The 24,337-nt window shown below is 40.4% G+C and overlaps 1 protein-coding gene across 7 annotated transcripts in view; it reads left to right on the forward strand.

Annotated features, from left to right (window-relative positions):
• The window catches only part of UNC80 (unc-80 homolog, NALCN channel complex subunit), a 228,877-nt gene that overhangs the window by 178,041 nt on the left and 26,499 nt on the right, over positions 1–24,337 (forward strand). For all 7 annotated transcript variants that reach the window (XM_044937752.2, XM_044937753.2, XM_044937750.2 and 4 more), the window contains 10 exons: positions 676–772; positions 3,569–3,739; positions 7,196–7,288; positions 8,791–8,826; positions 10,281–10,499; positions 17,541–17,741; positions 20,144–20,267; positions 21,203–21,328; positions 22,584–22,707; positions 23,452–23,658. In XM_044937752.2, coding sequence (XP_044793687.1) covers positions 676–772; positions 3,569–3,739; positions 7,196–7,288; positions 8,791–8,826; positions 10,281–10,499; positions 17,541–17,741; positions 20,144–20,267; positions 21,203–21,328; positions 22,584–22,707; positions 23,452–23,658 — 1,398 coding nt within the window. The remainder of the gene's footprint in view (positions 1–675; positions 773–3,568; positions 3,740–7,195; positions 7,289–8,790; positions 8,827–10,280; positions 10,500–17,540; positions 17,742–20,143; positions 20,268–21,202; positions 21,329–22,583; positions 22,708–23,451; positions 23,659–24,337) is intronic.

Below are 24,337 nucleotides of genomic sequence, written 5' to 3' on the forward strand. Positions count from 1 at the left end.
AAGCACAGACATTACTTTGCCAACAAAGGTCCGTATAGTCAAAGCTATGATTTTTCCAGTAGTCATGTATGAAGGTGAGAGTTGGACCATAAAGAAGGCTGAACACCAAAGAATTGATGCTTTTGGACTGTGGTGTTGGAGAAGAGTCTTGGGAGTCCCTTGGACTGCAAGGAGATCCAACCAGTCCATTCTAAAGGAAATCAGTCTTGAATATTCATTGGAGGACTGATGCTGAAGCTGAAACTCCAATATTTTGGCCACCTGATGCGAAGAACTGACTGATTTAAAAAGACCCTGGTGCTGGGAAAGATTGAGGGCAGAAAGAGAAGGGGGACGACAGAGGATGAAATGGTTGAATGGCATCACCAACTCAATGGACATGAGTTTGAGCAAACTCCCGGAGTTGGTGATGGACAGGGAAGCCTGCTGTTCTATTAGATGAGAGTTTTTTAATTACCCAAAAAACACTTTTATTTGTCATATGATTATTCCAAAATAGAATAAAATTTTTAGTCCCTTAAGATTAGGAAATTGAGTGTTCACAGTTTAGAAATAAAGTCTATTAAAGAAATACCTACAAAATATCACTAGAAAGAAAATGTTAGGAGTGATAAGCTCCTCTTTATCCCTGACAGAATCCACTCTGATTGTGTGCCTTGACCTCTGTCCCTGTAGATTTCTGCTATGGAAACGAAGACCTGACTTTCTCTATAAGTGAAGCCATTAAGCTGTGTGTTACTGTGGTGGCATATGCTCCTGAATCATTCAGAAGGTAACTGCACGCTTTACTCTGTGCCTTGTAATAAATAAATATGGCAAGGGAAATAAAGCTGAGTGAATACAAAGGTTATGTTTGTTAATATTAGCCTGTAACATTCTGGCAAGTCCATTTGCAAAACTAAATGTAGGAAACTTGTCATAGCAGAGGTTATGAAAAATACAGTAAATTTTCATCAATTTGAAATCCCCTAATTTAGAATTTATGCAGCAGCTAAGATGTTTAGGAAATATTATCTTCACATGTAATTGAAATTTGATTTGCTATTAATTTCTCAACAGACATTTAATCTATTTAAGAAAACTCCTTTTAGGGAAAAATAAGAACTCTGTCACACAAAGAGCAGGAAGATAAATCATGCCTATCATTTTCCAAGAGCAGGGAGCCCAGAGGCCTCACATGGAGAGTGTTATTCTGATTCTGGGATGTTGCCTCTGATATATATATGTGTGTGTGTTTGTGTGTGTGTGTGTGTGTGTATAAATGATATGTGAAGTGAAAATCAGTCTCATCTCTCTATTAAAATAGGTAGAAAATAATTAAAATGAATTATGGATAGTTCCCTTTTAATATACATGCTTAAAAATAATTAAGTTGCATTTTTTCAAAATGTTCCATTATTCTGACTTAACCAACTCTTTGGCCTTTCTTCTTCCTCCTCCTCAATTATGTAACATTAGGAAACCTCTTCTTTTTAATTTCTCAATGAGATAGTCAATAATTTTTATTTGATATGTAGAATTTTTCCTAGTCAGATAAAGTACTCTTTAGCTTGTATAGAGTGGTGTACTGATGAACATTTCATGACTAGATCTCTGTAGCTTTACCAGTTTACCAATATGTAGTAATTGCTAAATACAAAATACCAGAATGCCATCACTTGAACATGGTATTGGAAAGAAAGGCATACGGTAGGTTTTCCTTTCTTTTTTTTGCGGGGGGGAGCCCTGCCCTGTGGCATGTGGGATCTTAGTTCCCTGACCAGGGATCAAACCCTTGCCCTTTGGCCGTGCTGGACTGCCAGGGAAGTCCCAGTAGGCTTTCTTGACTGGTTATTTAGCCTTTTCAACACGTCACTGGCTACCTGTATTTCAAATGATATATTTTACTCTGTGACTTATAATTTTACTTCCCTAAGTTTGTCTTTTGATTAACAGCACTCTTCATTTTAATATAGTCCAATGTATCACCTTTTTCCTATTTTTTAGTTCTGTGTCCTCTTATGAAATCTTGGCTAACCCAAAGTTACAAATGTGTCCTCTTACAGGCCAGGTGCTTTATTGTCTTTACATTTACATTTAGGTTAACAAGTCACCTGGAATTAATTTTGGAATGGTGTAAAGTAAGGGTCAAAGTTTATTTTTTCTGTAGAGATATATAATTGGAGAAGGCAATGGCACCCCACTCCAGTACTCCTGCCTGGAAAATCCCATGGATAGTTGAGCCTGGAAGGCTGCAGTCCATGGGGTCGCTGAGGGTCGGACACGACTGAGCGACTTCACTTTCGCTTTTCACTTTCATGCATTGGAGAAGGAGATGGCAACCCACTCCAGTGTTCTTGCCTGGAGAGTCCCAGGGACGGGGGAGCCTGGTGGGCTGCCGTCTATGGGGTCGCACAGAGTCGGACACGACTGAAGTGACTTAGCAAGGGTCAAAGTTTATTTTTTCTGTAGAGATATCTAATAGGCAACAGACCCAGCACCATTTATAGAAAAGACTAGACTTTCCCCATCATATTGCAGTGCCATTTTTGTTAAACATCAAATATCTGCAGATTTGTTTTGTATTCCTTATTCTATTTCATGTATCTATTTGTCTATCCTTGAACCAATATTATACTGATCTTACTTACGATAAGCTTAATCATAAGCCTGACATCTGGCAATATGTCTTTTTATAGCTGTGAAATTTCCATCTTTAACTATAGGAATGCTATTTGCCTTGAAGTCTATTTTGTCTAACATTATAGTTACATCAGCATTCTTTTGGTGTTTGCTCTTATTGTCATCTTCAACATTACTGTATACTTATATTTAACATGACTCTTAATAGAAATACAGCTGAACTTTTTAATGATTCATTCTAGTAAGCAGGCATTTTTCAGACCTGCATCACAATGACTATTTCATACATGATTCTTGCTGTAAAAATGCTTAAGCTTTAGGAAGCCAGCCTCCTAAAGAAGAGTTTAATCTTGTCTCAAATTTGTTCCAGCTAGAAAATCACTCTTGGAAAATTACTGAATAAAAGCTTTGTTGATGATTTTGTGAGGTTCATTTCTCTACATCGACTGAATAACTCCACCTATTACCATTCTATTGGGTCGGCCAAAAAGGAAGAGTTTACAGACAAGCCCAAACGAACTTTTTGATCAACTCAATATTATGCTGTCAACCAATTGTATATACGTTAACTCTTACATCCCTTGGAATGTAGCCCACCAGGCTCCTCTGTCCATGGAATTGTCTAGGCAAAATACTGGAGTGGGTTGCCATTTCCTACTCCAGGGGATCTTCCCAACCCAGGGATTGAACCTGTTTCTCTTATATCTCCTGCATTGGCAGGTGGATTCTTTACCACTAGCGCCACCTGGGAAACCCATTGGGTGCTTAATTAATTCATTAATTGGTGTTAGTCAATATTTCCAGCAGCCTTAATTACTCTTGACATGGGTGGAGTGGGAAGGGGACTCAGATTTTCTCATCTCTCTAGAGGCTTCTCATTTCTCTATGCTCCAAAATATTAAATAGGATGTAAAATGTGATTTGGTTTTCTTTCTGTTGATTGAAGTCTTCAGATGCTGATGGTCTTGGAAGCTTTAGTGCCATGTTACCTACAAAAACTGAAGAGGCAGACATCACAGGTGGAGACGGTACCTGCTGCCCGAGAGGAGATTGCCGCCATGGCTGCTCTTGCAACCTCCCTGCAGGCCCTTTTGTACAGCGTGGAGGTCCTCACCAGGTAATCCCATCGGCAGAAATGTCCACAACCATAAACAACATGTATCCACCACAAAGAGGAAGAAAAAGAAGAAGTGATGGCTAAAATCTCTAAAACCCAGTTTTTACCCAAACTTGGGAGTTTCCCAGGTGGCTCAGTGGTAAAGAATCTGCCTGACAAACAGGAGACTTGGGTTTGATTCCTGGGTTCGGAGGATCCCCTGGAGGAGGAAATGGCAACCCACTCCAGTATTCTTGCCTGGGAAATTGGAAAGAGGAGCCTGGTGGGCTACAGTCCATGGGGTCACAAAGAGTCAGACACAATTTAGCGACTGAGCATGTACCCAAACTCAGCCTTTTATGGCTAAAACTGCAAACATTCCCTGAGTTGTTTGGATAAATAGTGCTAAGTATTCTGAATAATAATAATAATGATAATAATAATTAGTAGTAGTATTGTTATTGCTAAACACACATTTGCACATAGCTTGCTGAGCTTCTCTGGCAGTTTTAACCCAGTAGTAAACAAATCTTTCATAAAAGGGCTAATTTAGTGAATGTGAAAATGTGATCCACATTTTTATTAGCTCTTATTTTATGAAACATGAAATGTCACCAATTTCAACTAAGTCTTTATATTATTTTCCTATTTGTAAAGAGTTGGGGTTTTCTTCCTATGATGTCAGAAGCTACATAACAGACATAAACTACAAAATTTTATTCTAATGCTTCAGTTGGTAGATTCTCCATTGGACAAGGCTCATTAGTGCTGAGAGAGGGGACTGAGGGATTTGGGAATGGAGAGGTCAATTGACACCAGGGTTCACCCTAAGCAGAGTTCCAAGAATTTAGTCCTGTCAAAAGATTCTTGGGTGCAGAAACAGAAGAACTTGGTGACCTGGGGCCCAGGGAAGGGCTGGGCTGATGAGGCCTGGGTGGAGTTTGGGGTAGTAGGGGAGGAGGGATGTCTGTGTACAAAAGATAAGGTGAGTCAGAATGGTAGATGCAGAAAACTACATAGTGACTGGCTTTCCTTTTTCATTTTCGTCTACAGTTAGCTGGAAGGAGGTGTTCCTCCCCAGGGGTGGAGATGGGGAAGCCTTCTTTCTGCATTGGTGTCTTTGTTCCTCCATCCCATTTAACCATATCATTAGCCTAAAATTCTGTGAGGTACCAACTTCTTAAGCCCCATCTCGCTCAATCAGTGGGGGGACTCGCTGAAATCTCTCAATCACTTCCAACAGCAAGTGACAGTGGGTGTGAGGTTGTCATTCATTAAGTTCAATCCATATTTAGTTCCCAATCTTGTATTACATTGCCAGCCTAGAGAAGAAGAACATAGCCCAAAGTCTTGGGTAGACTGTTGAAATGCCCACATGCATCTAAGCTGAGGAAATGGGAAGCTATGAAACAGGGACCTCATTGCCTCATTGCGTGACAAATTGCCTCATCCCATGAGAAACGGTCCCCAGTGCTTTGATGATGGTTTTCTGAAAGTCCAAGGAGAAAGAACATCCCAAGGAAAAATACATGACTTACACTCTTCCTTCTGCACCTGCCTGGGTATGTCATGAGTGCCTTCCTGAGACTAGAGGAAAGAGCAGTCAATTTCCCCAAGTGCCACTTGATTCTTGTTCTTCATAATACCCAATGATGTTTTCTATTCCTTTTTATAAGGATAAGTCAATTAACTTATCCAAAATTGACTTAACCAAAATTCCACAAAGAATTATGGATGGCGGTCTGATATTTAAAATCCCATGGTCTTAAATATTCCAGTGTACTTAATATTCTTTTGATGGAGTGGACGACTAGCCTCACTGGTTGGTTATAATTATTCACAACTAAACTGGCCTCATTGTTTCTACAGAAAGCAAATATTTAATAAGGATACCATTTCACTTTCACAGTCTTAATTTTTGTAGCTCATGAAAACAACAACAGTTCTATAGATAGTAACACATAAACAAGTGTATTACAAGTGTATCAGTGTTAGTTTTCCATTGTTGCAAAACATGTTACCAGGAACTCAGAGGCTTAAGACAGATAATATCACATGGCATCGTTCTCTAGGTCAGAAACCTGGGGCAAACTCAGCTGATTATTCTGCTTAGGGTCTCCCAAGGCCAAAATCAAGATGTCAGTTAGTCTGACCTCTTATTGGAAGGTTCTGGGGGAAAATCCATTTCTAGCTCATTAAGGTTTTTGGCAGAATCCAGCACCAGGCAGCTTTGGGTTGGAGGTTCGTTTTCCTTTCTGACCTCAGCCAGGGGCCACTCTCTGCTTAGAAGACACCGATTTCCCTTCTCACCTAGAACCTCCAATCCTCCAGCTGACAATGATGCCCTTGAGTCCTTCTTAGGCTTCAAATATCTCTGCCCCTAGCAAGAGAAAACTTTCTGCCTTTTAAGTACTGGCATGTGACTCAGTGTAACAAATCTGCCTGCCATGCTGGAGACACAGGAAACACAGGTTCAGTTCCTGAGTTAGGAAGATCCCTTGGAGGAGAACATGGCAACCCACACTAGTATTTTTGCCTGGAGGATCCCATGGACAGAGGAGCTTGGCAGGCTATAGTCCATGGGGTTGTAAAGAGTGGGACACGACTAAGCACGCACAGTAAGATTAGGTCTACACAGATCATCCCCCTCTTGCCATATAATAACCATGAGAGTAATACCAGGGCAGGACGAAGGTCTTGCGGCCAGCTTTAAATTCTGCCCACTATAGCAAAGGCACAGAAAGAGACAGTCTGGTGTTATCATTAAAGGTTCAGTCGCCAACCACAGCCAGCATATAGAAATTGAGCATAATAAAAGCAAACCTTAGAGAGTTTATATAAGCAATTGCTTTAAAAAGCCTTATCTTCCCTTCCATGTCACAAATGACACAAAGGCAGTTAACGTAATACTCAGAGAAGATATAAAATGAGATGATTCTTATCTATTTCTTAGCATCAAAATTACTGACTTAAATAGATATTCATTTACTCATGTCCCTGGGTAGTCTTATGTGTAATTTTCACTAGAAAGGTTCTTTCCTTCTCTGATAGTTTTGCAGAAAAATCAAGTGGTTGATTATGAAGTAGGTAGCCTAAATGATATGTGCATCCTTTTTTTTTTTTCCTTAGTGTTTAGAATGGCTAACTTCCTGGTACCTGTAGATTTGAAAAATGAATTCTTAACTTTCACTTCATCAAAACAGACTTATAAGTCTGATTTCATAAATGTCTGGTTTGGAGTCCTAGTTCATTACTCAGGACCAAGAAACAAAAGACCTTAAATCTCACTGATAGACCTTTGGGAATCGGTATTCCCTTTTAAGTGCCTCCCAGAACAAAGACAGCACTGGAGAGGGACAGAAAAGGCCAAAGTCTTTCTAAGACTCTAAAACTGACTTAAAACTTGTATGAGCTGCAATAACCTGAGGATTTCATAAGTGTCTCCACTTGTGTTGTTTGTTACTGTCATTGTTGCAGGCCCATGACGGCCCCCCAGATGAGCAGGTGTGACCAAGGTCATAAAGGGGCCACCACAGCCAACCACACCATGTCCTCTGGGGTGAATACCAGGTAATTCCCTGGCCCTATGCTTCTGTGGTCTCAGTTTCATACAACCTGAATCTCAGCCACTGGGAATGAAAAGAATCCTGAAACTAGTCAATACTGAGGGAGACATTCTCCAAAGAAAAGAAGGTGAGAGTTTAGAGTTCCGGGAAAATACTGAGGCCATTTTTAAAAAGTGTCAGCTTCATAAATGAAGAGAAATAAGACATCTTTAAAAAATGGCGTTCCTTTGTTTGTGTGAACATGCAAGATGTTCTCTGCCTCCTGGGTGGTCTTTGAAGGATTCCACTGCTGTTTCATTTGCCTTTTTGTTGGACACAGATGAAACAATAATAACCAAGAGGTGGTTTCTCATTCCAGGGCAGTTGTGCAGAGTCAACTTTCTTTCATGTGGACAGATTTTCAGCAGACCTTTCATCCAAACTTTGACTTAGGTCCCTACATGATGCTTTCAAGGTTGTTGACTTAATCATCTTCCTTGTTTTAGTGTAACTCAAGATACTGGCTGGACTAGTTAATACTTTACCTGCTTCATTCTGCATAGGTTAACCTCTAAATACCCTGAGACAGAAAGAAATGTTCAATTAGCTTCTTCCTTCAAGGAAGATTTTAAGATAGGGCAAATCTAAAATCAGCTTGAGAGAAAGTTCTCTTTTCCCAGTGTGGACTACTTAGCACAATAATCATAAGGAAAAATGAAATAATTTTCTAGTCTCTCTGAAGCACATTTTAAAGTGTGTATCATTATTTATGTAAATTCTCTGCTCATGATATACTTAGGCTAAAAATGAAATAGATTTCAAACTAGTGTTGACTCAGGTCTCAGTGTCTCACATTAACTAAAAATGATTCTTTGGGTTTCGAGTAATGAGTTTACTCATTACTCTAGTATCGACCCACTCCACTATCCTTGCCTGGAGAATCCCCATGGACAGAGGAGCCTGGCAGGCTATAGTCTATGGGGTTGCAAAGAGTCAGACACGACTGAGCGACTAAGCACAGGGATTTCTCTAAGCATACTGAGCTATGTTCAACTAGGCTAGATGCAAGGTACACAGAGAAAGAGGGCTTCTAAAGTCCTATTGCCAATCACTCATAAAAGGAGAAGTCTCTAGAACCGAAAGGAAGTCAGCCATAATTTTCCCTCTGGTCCCCTAAGATATAGCACATGATGTTAAAATTGTAAGTAGATTCACCTTACCTTTCAAGTTCAAAAATTTCCCTCATGAGACCACATTCTGTGAGTTTGGGTGTGTTTTTACAATATTTGTCTTTCTACAAATTATCGGGCAATGGAACAGCTTTCCTGGCAACTATTATTGCAGTATCTGTGATAGCTGAATGACAGATCAAGATTTTATACTTTAGAATTAGTACATGTGTCATGGTGAGCTTACCAAAACGTGTAGCTTCAAAGGCTTCTCATGAGGAAAAGTCTTTAAGAGGACCTACCACAGGGCCCCTGTTCTTGCTCTGATAGTGACTCAGACTGTTTTTCTGACTCTCAGGTACCAGGAACAAGGCGCCAAACTACACTTCATCAGGTACAGAAAGACAACCTAACTTTTTTAAAAAAAAGATAAACACCTTTAATATTTTGGAAAGCATCTACCAATTGTTTATTTTTACACAAACATACATAATCACATAATTATATGTGAATAGATTGTCTTCTACTGTACTCTTTTTGAAACCTGCCTTGTTTTATTCAACACTATGTCACACCCATCTTTCAAGCCAGTAAATGTAGAGCCTTACCTTCATGTGTAATGGTTGGATATGTCTGATTATAAATATACACTCTAATTTGTTAGTCAAGCCTCTATTTGTGGGCTATTTAAGCTGTTTCCAATAGTTTGCAATTATAAGCAACCATGTAATGGCTAGATCCCACTGGGCAATTACTTATTATTTGACTGTCTTCCCCAAATGGCCTCTGGCTTCTCCAGGACATTGCCTTTGTTCACACTTCTTTCTTTTCAGAGGGAAGTTCTTTCTCATTTGCTTAATAGTTATTATGTCTTTTTAAAATCTTTTCCTACATGATAAAAGTAAAATGCACAACCCATTAAAGCATATCCTTCATCCTAGATTGCCCAATTAAATCAAGGAAAGCCTGACAACACTTGAGGGTAGTGAGTTTTAAACTTTTTTAACCATGAGCCACATTAAGTAATACATTTTTTAAAATCATGAATTAAAACATACATTGGGGGGTAGAATCACCTATATATTTTCTCTTTTTTAATTTAATTTATTTTTTATTTCATTTTTTACTCTTTTTAAAATTTATTTAATTGTAGAATATTAATTATTGTGTTGGTTTCTGCCATACATCAACATGAATCAGCCATAGGTATACATATGTCCCCTCCCTCTTGAGCCTACCTCCCACCTCTCACTCCATCCCAGCCCTCTAGGAAGACAACTCTAATTTTGTGCTATTTAATAATTCTATCATCTTGTGATGATTTGCCTTGTAAGCTGGGTTATGGTTCCATCAGGTTTCATTTCATTCACGCTTGGCATCCTAATTCTGCATAAATCCTCAGGAAGTGACTAATGTGAAGTCACTACAGTTTGGGGTGATAGTCTCTTCTAGAATGATGGAGTTTCTTTATTTTTCCAATGTATTTCTCCTTGGCCCTGCCCTGCTGCTTCATTAACTTGGGTATAATATAAGGCAAGGGTCCCCAGCCTCTGGGATCTAATGCCTGATGATCTGAGGTGAAGCTGATATAATAATAATAGAAATAAAGTGCACAATCAATGCAGTGTGCCCAAATCACACCCAAACCATTTCCTTCCCACCCTGTCTGTGGAAAAATTGCCTTCCATGAAACCGGATCCTGGTGCCAAAAAGTTTGGGGACCACATCATGTTTTTCTTCAACATGATACCCTTCTTTCACAGCTGCCCACCACACACACCTTTCCAGACCCCCAGTTAATAATTTTTATTGCCATACTTTTTAATAATAATTTTATAATTTCCCCAGAGAAAACCTGCACTTACTGGAGGAAGGGCAGGGCCTTCCCAGGGAGGAACTGGATGAGCGGATCGCTCGGGAGGAGTTCAGGCGGCCTCGGGAGTCTCTGCTGAACATCTGCACAGAGTTCTACAAGCACTGCGGGCCCAGGCTGAAGATCTTGCAAAACCTGGCCGGCGAGCCGCGGGTCACTGCCTTGGAGCTACTGGATGTGAAGTCTCACATGAGGTACCATCCTCCTTTTCTCTCGAGGGGTGGGGGCGGTGTGCAGGGTGGTTGAGATGGGGCAGGGTCAAAATTTGTAACTGGTTGAAATTGATTGGTCTCCTGTGGTTTGGATACATGACAGATGAGCCCTCTGGGAAAATGGATGTCAAATCCATGGAAAAGGATCTTGGCATGGACAGGGGGAGATATTCTTAAAGTCAGAAAAGCTCAGTCGATACTTGCTCCTCAATAAGAGAATGAAAGGAACTTGTGTCACCTGAGTTCTTATGGCAGTAACATTCTTCCAAGTACTCTTTACTGCCCCAATTCTAATTTTTAATAAGAATCCAGTGTCTCCTGCCTCTTACATTGCATGAAAAATGCACAGCTGCTTTCTGCTCCAGGACTTGCTCTGCTCCTACAATATCTGAGGACTCAGTGATGCGCCTACAGGGAAGGGGCAGTTTTAACTTAGAAGCACACTTTGGTTCATTCTGAGATTCCTTTTATACACATTGTGCGTGATAGCCTTCCAGTATTTCAAAAATGTCCTGGTAAAAATTCTGCACTAGTTGAGGCCAGTCATCATATAAAAATTTGTACTCCTGGAGTATCAGAGAGAGACCCCAGAATTACATCTCTGTGCACTCATATTTCCTTCTTCCTAGGGAAATGTCATTTTACTTGTTACTCAGACTATAAAGCCTGTGTCTGTATTTTCAGGTTCTTCAAAGGAACATGATTCCAGGGGATCTTCTATTTTGATTTATAACAGTTTGTAAAGGATTATAAAAATTCCTGGAAAGGAAAATTCCATGGGTAACTGAATATTCCCTTGAAGATTTTAGTAGATCTATAAAGCTAAAGGTAGGCTTAGGTTCTAGCCTTTCAGAAATAACATTGCAATTTGGCAAAACACACCAATTTCCTGATTATTACCTCATTTTTCCCCCTAAAATTATCCCTTGAAAAGTTTAGAAAGTACTAAGTGAGGGAAAATGAGAAATGTATGAAGAACACAGGCTCTTTCTCCTCCAGACTGATTTCACACTCTCTGAGTTGTTGGCACACACCCAGAACTCCATAGCATCACATGTGTTCACACTCCCCACTGCGCTGTGATGGGAAGAGCTTATTTTACACTGAGAATTTCAGCTCCAACACTGGGAAAGGGGAGGGAAGTTTGAAGTGTTAAGCTCCTGTTGCCATAGTAACTCAGTGCTTCAGTCACGCTCTCTCCCCTCCTTTCCTACTGCTCATGGCTTGTTGTTCAGTCACTGAGTCATTTCCAACTCTTTGTGACCCCATGGACTGCAGCGCCTAGTCTTCCTTGTCCTTCACCATCTCCCAGAGTTTGCTCAAACTCTTGTCCATTGAGTCGGTGATGCCATCTCTCATCCTCTATCATCCTTTTCTCCTCCTGCCTTCAATTTTCCCTAGCATCAGAGTCTTTTCCAATAAGTCAGCTCTTCTCATTAGGTGGCCAAAGTATCGGGGTTTCAGCAACAGTCCTTCCAGTGAATAACCAGGGTTGATTTCCTTTAAGATTGACTGGTTTGATCTCCTTGCTGTCCAAGAGTCTTTCTAGAGTCTTTTCCAGCACCACAATTCGAAATTATAAATTCTTTGGCACTCAGCTTTCTTAATGGTCCAATTCTCACATCCGTACATGACTGCTGGAAAAACCATAGCTTTTGACTATATGGACCTTTGTCAGCAAAGTGATATCTCTGCTTTTTAATATGCTGTCTAGCTTTATCATAGCTTTTCTTCCAAGGAGTAAGCGTCTTTTACTATTGTGGCTACAGTCACCGTCCACAGTGATTTTGGAGCCCAAGAAAATAAAATCTGTCACTGTTTCTACTTTTTCCCCATCTATGTGCCATGAAGTGATCGTGGCTAGCTGTCCTAAGTTATTCCACGTCACGTTTCCAGAGTCAGAGACACGCTACTACCAACAGACATTTTGTGAGAAAAGATTCCTAAAAGACAGGAGAGTGAATGAAGAAAGAGAGGAGAGAGACCAAGTTGGATAGTCATAACAATGAATTAGTAACTGTCCTGTGACTTGAGGGTCTGTATCTGCGTTCCTTAAGGCATTTGGAGGGAGGGGAGCTCATGAGTCAGAGAGGCCTGGAGCTCCCTCTAGAGGTCAAACCCTGTTAAAGATTAAATGAGCTCTAGAAGGGCAAACTGTTAGCTCCATGCCTGGCACAGACTGAGGGATCAGTAGATACCAATGCTAATGAGAAGGATCCAAACACTATCCTAGACACTAGGGATGTAAAATAAACCCCTTGTCTTAACAGGATCACAGTCCAATACTGAGACACACATAAGAATATAGAATGCCGTGTTGCAAATACTGTCTAGCACATGTGAGTGTTTAGTTTATTATTGTACCAAGTACTTGAGGCAACTTAGAAAATCGTATGATACAAAAGAATACAATTTACAAATTAGAAAGTCAGAGCTATGTGAAAAATTAGCAGGGAAATAATTTTTTTAACATGGGAAATCTATGATTTTATCATATTAGATGCTGCTGCTGCTGCTGCCGCTAAGTCGCTTTAGTCGTGTCCGACTTTGTGCGACCCCATAGATGGCAGCCCATCAGGCTCCACCGTCCCTGGGATTTTCCAGGCAAGAACACCGGAGCAAGTTGCCATTTCCTTCTCCAATGCGTGAAAGTGAAAAGTGAAAGTGAAGTCGCTCAGTCGTGTCTGACTCTTAGCGACCCCATGGACTGCAGCCTACCAGGCTCCTCCGTCCATGGGATTTTCCAGGCAAGAGTACTGGAGTGGGGTGCCATTGCCTTCCCCATATTAGATGCTACTCATGAGCTATAAATTTGACTCTGTGCTATCAATAGGGAGACAAGACCAATCGTAAAATCATAGTTTCAATAAGATAAAAACAACCAGTTTCTTGGTAAAACATCACCCTTTTAAATATGAAGAACAAGAAGTATCTCTTGGTTGATGTATGTTAAAAGGAAAGAGTAGTGTGACAGACACCATCCTCAGCAACATCCCATGGTAGATAAAGGACCATTTTCCTGGGACTGGATGCCTATCAGTGCTGAAAGTTACATAATGTCATAATGCAATTCAGCAAGAGTCAACTGTATGGAGGCAGTGTAAGGTCATTCTAGGGCACCATTATTTCATGGCCTGAATCTAGAGAAATGTAAGCAAAACTTTTCTAGCAGGGAATATTTAGACTAAATGCCCTCTATTCATGCAATTTCTCATAACAAACTTTCAGTAAAAATGGACCTTCCTTGTTCTCTGGCCAGAGTTTACTAAGTAGTGATAGTTCCATATGCTTTGACCTTATACCAAGCAAAGGATATAATGAAGGTCTTCTTTTATAAATGAGATATGCATTTGGATATATGTGTAAGTCAGAGCTCAATATATAAGTTCTAGAATTGGGGACATATAGGTAGTACATAAATTCATGAGAATGGATAGTATCAACCAAGGAGAGAGGGTTGATTTAAAGAAAAAAAGAAATGGGATGATATAAGAGAGGATATATTTGCAAAAAGTACTTGATTTGAATCAGAGTCAAGAGGAGTCTTGAGACTATCTGTACCCCTGCGTTTGCAGAATATATGCTTGATTGCAAGGCTCTCAAGAAAAACATTCTTGATTGGATAGTTTCTACCCCAAGGGAATTTATTGCCTCATTTTCCCAGACCAAAGCTACTTAAGCAGTGGAACAGAGAACAGTAAGCTCTGCAAATGCATTTTTCCTCTCTCTCTCTCTCCTTCCTCCTCCCACCTGCTTCCTCTCTCCAACTTTCCCTTTCTCCCCCTCCTTCTCTATCTTAGGTTCTCAAGATTATTCGTGCAATAGTACAGCAAAGCCTGTATTAAAGGAAATTTTTGTTTTATGCTGAAACATATTCATGTTGCAGCATGCCCAGGGATGAGCATTTTTGGGGGGCTCCAGAATCACTGCAGACGGTGACTGCAGCCATGAAATTAAAAGATGCTTTCTCCTTGGCAGAAAAGCTATGACCAACCTAGACAGCATATTAAAAAGCAGAGACATTACTTTGCCAACAAAGGTCTGTCTAGTCAAGGCTATGGTTTTTCCAGTAGTCACGTATGGGTGTGAGAGTTGGACCATAAAGGAAGCTGAGTGCCAAAGAATTGATGCTTTTGAACTGTGGTGTTGGAGAAGACTCTTGAGAATCCCTTGGACTACAAGGAGATCCAACCAGTCAATCCTAAAGGAAATCAGTCCTGAATATTCATTGGAAGGGCTGACGCTGAAGCTGAAACTCCAGTACTTTAGCCATCTGATTTGAAGAACTGACTCCTTGGAAAAGACTCTGAAGCTGGGAAAGATTAAAGGCAGAAGGAGAAGGGGACAACAGAGGATGAGATGGTTGGATGGCATCACCGACTCTATGGACATGAGTTTGAGTAAGCTCCGAGAGTTAGTGATGGACAGGGAGGCCTGGTATGCTGCAGTCCATGGGGTTGCAAACAGTTGGACATGACTGAGGAACTAAACTGAACAGGGATGAGAGAAATTCAGTAAATAACCCATTAAATGACTCAAATTCAATTCTAAGCATTGTGTTCAAGTTTGGAATAGACCAGTATTTTCTCCTGCATTTCTTAAGTTTGCATACAAAATAATACTTCCCAGGTGGTTCAGATGGTCAAGAATCCACCTGCCAATGTGGGAGGCCTGGGTTCAACCCCTGGGTCGGGATGACCCTCTGGAGAAGGGAATGGCAACTCGCTCCAGTATTCTTACCTGGGAAATCCCCATGGACATAGGATCCTGGTGGGCTACAGCTCATGGGGTCACAAAGAGTTGGACATGACTGAGCAAACAAAATACACAAAATAATAAGGGAAAGAAAATGCGTGTATATTGATATACCCTTCAGTTCAGTTCAGCTCAGTCGTGTCCCACTCTTTGCGACCCCATGAATCGAAGCACGCCAGGCCTCCCTGTCCATCACCAACTCCCGGAGTTCACTCAAACTCATGTCCATCGAGTCGGTGATGCCATCCAGCCATCTCATCCTCTGTCGTCCCCTTCTCCTCCTGCCCCCAATCGCCCCCAGCATCAGAGTCTTTTCCAATGAGTCAGCTCTTCGCATGAGGTGGCCAAAGTACTGGAGTTTCAGCTTTAGCATCATTCCTTCCAAAGAACACCCAGGGCTGATCTCCTTCAGAATGGACTGGTTGGATCTCCTTGTAGTCCAAGGGACTCTCAAGAGTCTTCTCCAACACCACAGTTCAAAAGCATCAATTCTTCAGCGCTCAGCCTTCTTCACAGTCCAACTCTCACATCTATACATGACCACTGGAAAAACCATAGCCTTGACTAGACGGACCTTTGTTGGCAAAGTAATGTCTCTGCTTTTCAATATGCTATCTAGGTTGGTCATAACTTTTCTTCCAAGGAGTAAGCGTCTTTTAATTTCATGGCTGCAGTCACCATCTGCAGTGATTTTGGAGCCCCCAAAAATAAAGTCTGACACTGTTTCCACTGTTTCCCCATCTATTTTCCATGAAGTGATGGGACCAGATACCATGATCTTAGTTTTCTGAATGTTGAGCTTTAAGCCAGCTTTTCACTCTCCTCTTTCGCTTTCATCAAGAGGCTCTTTAGTTCCTCTTCAGTTTCTGCCATAAGGGTGGTGTCATCTGTGTATCTGAGGTTATTGATATCTCTCCTGGCAATCTTAATTCCAGCTTACCTGTCTGTCAAACAACCTGAAAAGTAAAGAATTATTTTCTGCATGACACATCTTTGAGAAGGAGATAAACAAAAGAATGTGAAGGCTGTTTAAGATAATTTCTTTAAAACACTCACACTCACACATAATTCCCAGAAGGACAATGTATACATTCAGTCTGGAGAGAGGATGAGTGGGAATGATAGTGTTGCCATGGATGTATGGTTAGACTGAATTCATGCTTCCAGATGAGGCCTCATAGGAAAAATTTGAGAGAATTTGGGAACGTAATATGAGGAGAGCTTTTCACAGTATGGACCTCCAAAGATGGAATGAGCTGCCTTGTGGAACAGTGATAAATTTTTCATCCCTGGCACTAGTCAAATGGATATAATTGTGGAGCACTCCATGTTTTGAAGGCAAGGGCTTAGCTCTGATTCCTATACCAGAGTGCCTATCAGAATCACCTAGGGCGTTGTTAAACTAAGGATCTTTTAAGCATTTATCCTGTCTCTCTTGGAGTAATCATATGTAAAATAGATGACCAGTGCAAGTTCGATGCATGAAGCAGGAATACCCAAAGCTGGTGCTCTGGGACAACCCAGAGGGATGGGATGGGGAGGGAGGTGGGAGGAGGGGTTCAAGATGAGGGAGACACATGTATACCCGTGGCTGATTCATATTGATGTGTGGCAAAAAACCATCGCAGTATTGTTAAAGTTATTATCCTCCAATTAAATAAAATTTTTAAAAAGGAAGCTTCTTATTAACATGTTATAGTTAATATATGAATAAAAGAATGATATAGTACTACCATTGTACTACTTCTGATGAGTTAATGAATCTGTGCAGTGATCACTGACGCCCACTGACATCATCAAGTGACAACTAGGAATCACGTGCCTCCTGATGAAAGTACACATTGCCTGTGAAGGACACATAGCAGGAAGTCAAGATCTAATCTGATCTAGCTCCTGGATATAACTAACAGTTGAATTAAATACAGGAGAAGTAGGATCAATTAAATGACACCATGGAGACTCAGTCAGGAAAATCCAGTATGTGGGAAAAGCTACAGGACAAAAAGCTAATTTCTCCCACAAATAAATTAGTGAATGTCCAAAAAAGAGTAAAAGAGGGGGAACCGACAAATAGGAAAGGCTTCAGAGACATATCTGGGTCTAATTTTGTCCAGATTTTTTTTAATGTTTATTTACATAGTATAAGAAAATGTGCTAGAATATTCGTAGTTCAGGGAGTCAGTGTATTGGAAAGAGGATGATTAGCATGATGCTGTGTGAAGAAAATTCCCATGGTTGGTGGCATTCTAAGCTTATTCTTATTTAAAGGTTGGCAGAAATCGCACACTCCCTTCTGAAGCTGGCACCATACGACACCCAGACCATGGAGAGCCGTGGGCTTCGACGCTACGTCATGGAGATGCTCCCCATCACCGACTGGAGTGCTGAGGCAGTGAGGCCAGCCCTTATCCTCATTTTAAAGAGATTGGATAGGATGTTCAACAAAATCCATAAGATGCCTACTTTGAGGTGAGGAGGCCTCCTAATCAGCTGCAGGTATTGCAAGCCTCAGATTTCAAGTCTGTCAGCTTTTAAGGTGGTGAATCAATCCAGAGTTGAAGGAATGGCTCAAAAGTGTTCTGTTGGTTATATGTGCAGAGCTAATCAGGATATGAATGCATAAGTAGCTGGGTCTGTATTTTTGAGGAAATAACATAGTCTTCAAAAGTATACATCTATCTTGAAAATCTATTTATTTCTTAGCTATCATGTTCCTTATCTGACACACTTAAAAAGTTCAATGTGTATCCTTCAATTCCTTTTCAAATAAGGCAGGATATGCCTTATAAATTAAACAACTAAGGACAGAGAAAATTAACTTGATGTTCAAAAAATACATGTTTAACATTGTATTTTAGGTATCACTTTAGAGAAATGCAAGCTTTACAATAATCAGTAAAGCACCACCTGAAGAGATCTCAGGGTTGATAACAAATACCTAATTCAGATGGTACTAAATCAATATTGTTATCTCTTGATCTCCATTCTGGGGCCTAAGTATCATTTGGTATCCTCTCTATGAGCAGATGTCTCTGAACCCATCTACCTGGAGATCTGAACCCAGTCTGGAAATCTATAGCTACAGTGGGCAAACAAATCAATTAAGAAATGCTAATAAACCCAGTAGATTGGAAATTTGAAGTTTCAGTGAGACCATTTTCTGTCCTATTAAACTAAACCCAAATCAATGCAACTTTTGCCCAAGAATTTGTAGCACTTATTGCTCAGTGTGCCAGAACTTTTCCTGTGTTCTTCTTCATTTATGCAGCCATTTGAAGCTGTTGAATTTATTAAAAAGAAATTGAAACATTTTATTCTAATAAACGTTTGACAGTTTGATCCTATATTCTTTTCTACCATGATGATGGATGCCTATACATGATTTCAAGGTTATTTTAGTAGCATAGAAATGCCTATCCTTAAAGCGCTCCTATTTTCTTTAATAGTTCCAGTAGAACAGTTGTCCCTACTGGCAAATGACCAAAGTTTTATACATCTTACAAAGATGTGTAAAAATAACTTTGCATCTAAAGATGTTAACACCTCCATAGGCTACCTCATTTGTCGTATAATTAAACCTGTTATGAAGAATAGCAGCTTCCTAAAAGTAGACTTTTGGATTAATGTGTGGCTAAGTCACTTCAGTCATGTCCGACTCTGTGTGACCCCATAGACGGCAGCCCACCAGGCTCCCCCATCCCTGGGATTCTCCAGGCAAGAACACTGGAGTGGGTTGCCATTTCCTTCTCCAATGCATGAAAGTGAAAAGTGAAAGTGAAGTCTCTCAGTCATGTCCGACTCTTTGCGACCCCATGGACTGCAGCCTACCAGGCTCCTCCATCCATGGGATTTTCCAGGCAAGCGTACTGGAGTGGGGTGATATCGCCTTCTCCAGGATTAATGTGTAGACTTGGTTAATAATAGGCAATTTTCTTGGGGTGCAATGTGTGAATTTGGGGTTGCCTTGGATTAAATTTCTTCAGGTGATCTCAGTTCAACAAGAGAAATGTTGACGGAACCAGACCTGTGGGTTACTTGTACAACAGGGAGGTCAACATATCCCCATGTATGAACATTCCTGTTTTATCATTACAGTGATTTCAATCTGGTAGGCAATGTAAGCTTAGAAAGTATTTCCAGGATAATATTTGGAAATAGCATTGATCTCAGTAAAGCCCAACCTGTTTATTTAGGGGACCATAGAGGACCATAGACATGACTCTTTGGTCCTGAGACAATTACAGACCAGATTGTCTTTTATTACAGAAAATCTCATGTTCATCTAATTGAGCTATGTATACCACCATATTTACTACCACAGAAAGTAGTCCCAAAGCATCATTTTTCAGAAGGTCAAGAAAGAGCACTTTTAAAATAGAGTGTTGTCCTGGAGTGAAGGCACGTAAGTCTAATTAGTTATAGTCTGGTATAAAAGCTTATGAAATCAACTGTAATCTGATTTTTAAAAAAAAGCATTATAAAAACAGCCTATAGTCAGATTACTTCTGTTGTGAGGAATGACTCCTACAGGAGGTTTCCTATAATGGTAGTCTCATACCCTTTCTCAAAGCTAAAGCCCGGAAACTTGAAAGGCCACTCATTCATCATCTCTGTTTTTCCTTCAGTAGATTTTGTCTCATTAGTCGAGTGGGGCAGGAGTGCCTCTGCCACGTGTTCAGTATCCTCTTCCTTTCCCACTGTGCTCTGTACTTTTGGAACAATATGGGTAAACTTCATCCCTGGTGAAACACTTTCTTGTCTCGGACACCCATCCTGTCTTAGACGGCATCAGAATCACTGTCTCATTCGCTTGTTTCAGGCAGTCTCCAGAAGGGAGCCACACTGCTAATGGCTCCTATATTGTATTCCAGGCGACAGGTTGAGTGGGAGCCTGCCAGCAATTTGATTGAAGGGGTTTGTTTGACACTTCAGAGGCAGCCAATCATATCCTTCCTGCCTCACCTTAGGTCACTGATCAATGTCTGTGTCAATCTGGTGAGTAGCCAAGTGGCAACGTTATGAAACTTTACAAAATTTAACTCTGCTATTGACTTCTCTGAGCTGAAGACTTACAGGTCAACCTACCTACCTACATACCTACCCATGAAAACAGACGGCTCAGGTGACACTGAAAATAGTGAGGTACATTTCAAGGTGGTGCGTGGGGAGATCCCTACACAGATGGGATTTTCGTGTGCTGCTTCCCACGTGCTACTTTGACAATTGACCTCTTCAAGTTGCGCTGAGAGTTGAGGGCTGCCAGTTGGAGAGTGGGGTGGCGGGAGACTGTGCAATTGGCTAGAAGTTGAGGTAGTTTGGGGTGGGGGAGTTTAAAGGGCAAAGAGGATTTTTGGGTTTTTTTTTAGTGCAAAATGACACTATGAGTTGGCCAGTCTAGGACTTATGAGAAGAGAAAAAAAAAACAAAACTTCTTTTATCATTTATGTAATATCTAGAGTCTGATCTTGACAAGGTTTTGTACAATGTGGAAACCATGGTAGAGCATTTCATGAATAGAATCTGCTGCTTAGCTAGTTAAGCAATTAATCTGTAGCTGGAATGCCTAGTGCAAATAGAGCTCTTGCCATCATCATTGTTGTCAGTATTTACTCCATCAAAGAATGTTGACTTCATTCCTTTGAGTCCACAAGTAAGTATGTCCAGTCTCCTGATTAGACTAACTTTTGATTCATCTCTCATTATTTACATAGTTAGTTATAAACAGCATTCTACAAAACCTTGGCTAAAGCTGGTGTAATCATTTGATCTGACTCCAGATATTACATGCCTTCCAAAGAAGGCAGCACGAACAGATTAAAAGTAACATGCCCAACCTTCAAATTATTATTATAATTGACTGAGATTCCCTTCCTACAGTTGCATGAAATTGCAATAGTCAAGGCTGGTCATGTGCTCTGTTTGTATTTCAGGTGATGGGAGTGGTAGGACCCTCCAGTGTTGCTGATGGATTACCCCTTCTTCATCTCAGCCCTTATCTCTCACCACCTCTGCCCTTCAGCACAGCTGTTGTCCGGCTTGTAGCATTGCAGATACAGGTGTGACTGCCTTACCTGTTTGTCACGCTCATTATGTTGCTGGTTGAGGCACCAGATCATGGTGTTCTCTTTTATTTTTCTGCAAAGGCTGGGCAAAATCTGTGAAACAGAAGTGTAAACATCTCCAAACTTTTGCAGGTTTGGAGCTTAAGCCCTGAGCTTGATCCTAAAGTTGTGCTTCTGTAATTCTTCTTGAGATCTCAAAAATAGCAGAGTCATTGCAGTCCTGCCACAATCTCAGGAACCACTTCTATCATTTAAAACATGTGCCAAAACTTTAGGAAAATAATGGTCCACAGATAATCAGCTCACAGTTGTTAATTAAAAGAGTAATATTCAAAGTCTGGTTTTACATTATTGCAGAAAGAACTGCAATAAAAAATTTTTTCAAATGTTATTACTAGACTTTGAATATCTTACTTTTCTTTAATGATTGTGGGTTAAATATTATGGGTGTTTTTATCATTTTTCTTGCACTTCTTTTAGTTCCTAAAATTAAAATACTCATTCCCAAGCCAAAAAAAAAAAAAATGTGTACAATTCCAATTTCCCTGCTTATTTGTTTTTCACCTATTTTAAAGAATGGTAAGTCACCAGAAAACTCTGTGACCAATGGAAAGTATACAATTGCTGCAAGTGGATAACTGACGCATTCCTTATCTGACAAACCAAGTTTGATGGTCCATCATCCAGCTAATAGGTAGATTATGGAAAAGAAATTCAGCAAGTGCTGTGGTTACTATGCAGAAAGGATACAGAGGCATCCCTAAAGTGATACATTCTAACAACCTGTATACAGAGCTCATTATTTCTTTCTATATTGTCTATTGCTTTCTGGCTGGAAGAAGGTCTCATACAGAGGTCAGATGACTTTTAAATAACTCCCAAATGGAGCAGGTGGCAAGTTCTCCTTTTCTTCTTTTTCTTTGGTCACTAAAATATTTATTGATGGGTAGACGCATGGAGAAACTGAAGGGGGTAATGCGGGGATTTTGTACTAAATGATAGGTATTAAAATTTTTCATTTGATATTCAAAATATTACTGTTTTTTAGGTATATAGCTCTCAATTATATCAAGCAAATGGTAAAGTATCAATTTGGGGTGAATCTTGTATGCTGCACAGATGACAATTGAACTCCTAGTTTGCAGGTGCAGCCAGCAGGGAGTCCCTGTCTCCACCATGCTGTGTAAAAACAAACAGAATGAATGGGTGAGGGGGTCAATTAATCTTTTTTTCTATTATTGCTGCACAGGCTTTAAAAGAAGATTTCCCCTTAAGCCATGTGATCTCCCCATTCACCAATCAAGAGCGAAGGGAGGGGATGCTTTTAAATCTGCTCATCCCATTTGTGCTCACAGTAGGATCTGGAAGCAAAGGTCTGATTAATTTAACTAAAATAAATTTATTATTGTTACTGTGTTTTCTTAAGTATCAGGCTGTTGTATCTTCCTTTCCCCATGGAGACCATCATTAAACTCGATCTGAATGATTTAAACATATATCTTAGGATATACAGTTTTCTTTCTATTCAATTTAGCTGCCCTTGGTCAAGACTTTCTGTGCTCCACTTCTTAGAAGACTCATGCTATTTAACATCATTTCAGGATAGCAAAAATCAAAAGAGCATTGTTTCAATTATGAAAATGGGAGTACCTGAAGTACAGTATGATATGAATTGACAGATGAATGGACTTGATAACCTATTGACACTAGGTTTGGCATAAATCCTGCCATTGTCATTAAATTTCAATATGTTTTCATTACTCTTTCTTTTGGGGGGATTTTTCCTTTTAGGAAAAGTTTATCTCAAATGTAAAGGCAGTGTGTTATGAGTATTTGAACAGAAAAAAAAAAAAAAAGAAAGGAGATTGAAATGGTAAGCAGGAGATTTGGCTAAGAACAGGGACCTTTTGATGCTGACTGCGGAGGAGACACCCAGTACCAGGAGCGCTACTTCTGTCCATAGGAGAAGCTGTACTTGGTGGGGAAGACACTCGAATTTCTAGGGTGTTCTAGTTTGGAATTGGAAAGAGAGTTGAATTTTTCAGTGTCTAATGTGGAAAGTTTGCCTTGTGATTTGCTTTTATTTCCACTTCCTCCTTCCAAACTCTGCCCCTCAGACAGCCCATGGCTGGAACAGCCCGAGGTGCAGCTGCTACTGCAGACGGTCATTAATGTGCTCCTTCCTCCACGGATCATCAGCACATCCAGGAGCAAGAATTTTATGTTGGAGAGCTCCCCTGCTCACTGCTCCACCCCGGGGGATGCAAGCAAAGACCTACGCAAGGAAGGGTTGGCAGAGTCCACCAGCCAAGCAGCGTACTTAGGTGGGTACTTTTTTCTCTCTCAATAAATAGAGAAATAAAAATAGAAAATAGATATAGGTATAGATAGAGATATATACACAAACACATATATATGTGTATGTACACATTGAAAGGACCGATGCTGAAGCTGAAGCTCCAATACTTTGGCCACCTGATGCGAAGAGCTGACTCATTGGAAAATACCCTGAAACTGGGAAAGATTGAGGGCAGGAGGAGAAGGGGGCAACAGAGGATGGGATGGTTGGATGGCATCACTGACTCAACAGACATGAGTTTGAGCAAACTCCGGGAGTTGGTGAAGGACAGGGAAGCCTTGTGTGCTGCAGTCCATGGGGTCGCAAAGAGTTGGACACAACTGAGCAGCTGAACAACAAAATATGTATATACGTGTATATGTATATACATATTACTTACTTAGCTCTATTCCTCCTTGACTCAAAAAGTATTTTAAAAGACCTGTATCCAGAAAGTCTTTAAATAAACCACTTCAGCAAGTACAAAGCATCAGTCTCTACTTCTGCTTTCCTGTTACCTCTTCCCACTGCCATGACTTGAATGGTATTCCCATTGAATACCAGAAGCTACTCTTTGACTAGAATTAATTAAGCCAGGGAGAAAAGGCTACCCCTGTCACTGCACTGAGGCTAAGGAGCACTGGCCATAGAAAATCTCAAAAGGA

This window comes from Bubalus bubalis, chromosome 2, assembly GCF_019923935.1.
Source record: "Bubalus bubalis isolate 160015118507 breed Murrah chromosome 2, NDDB_SH_1, whole genome shotgun sequence".
Classification (NCBI taxonomy): Eukaryota; Metazoa; Chordata; class Mammalia; order Artiodactyla; family Bovidae; genus Bubalus; species Bubalus bubalis.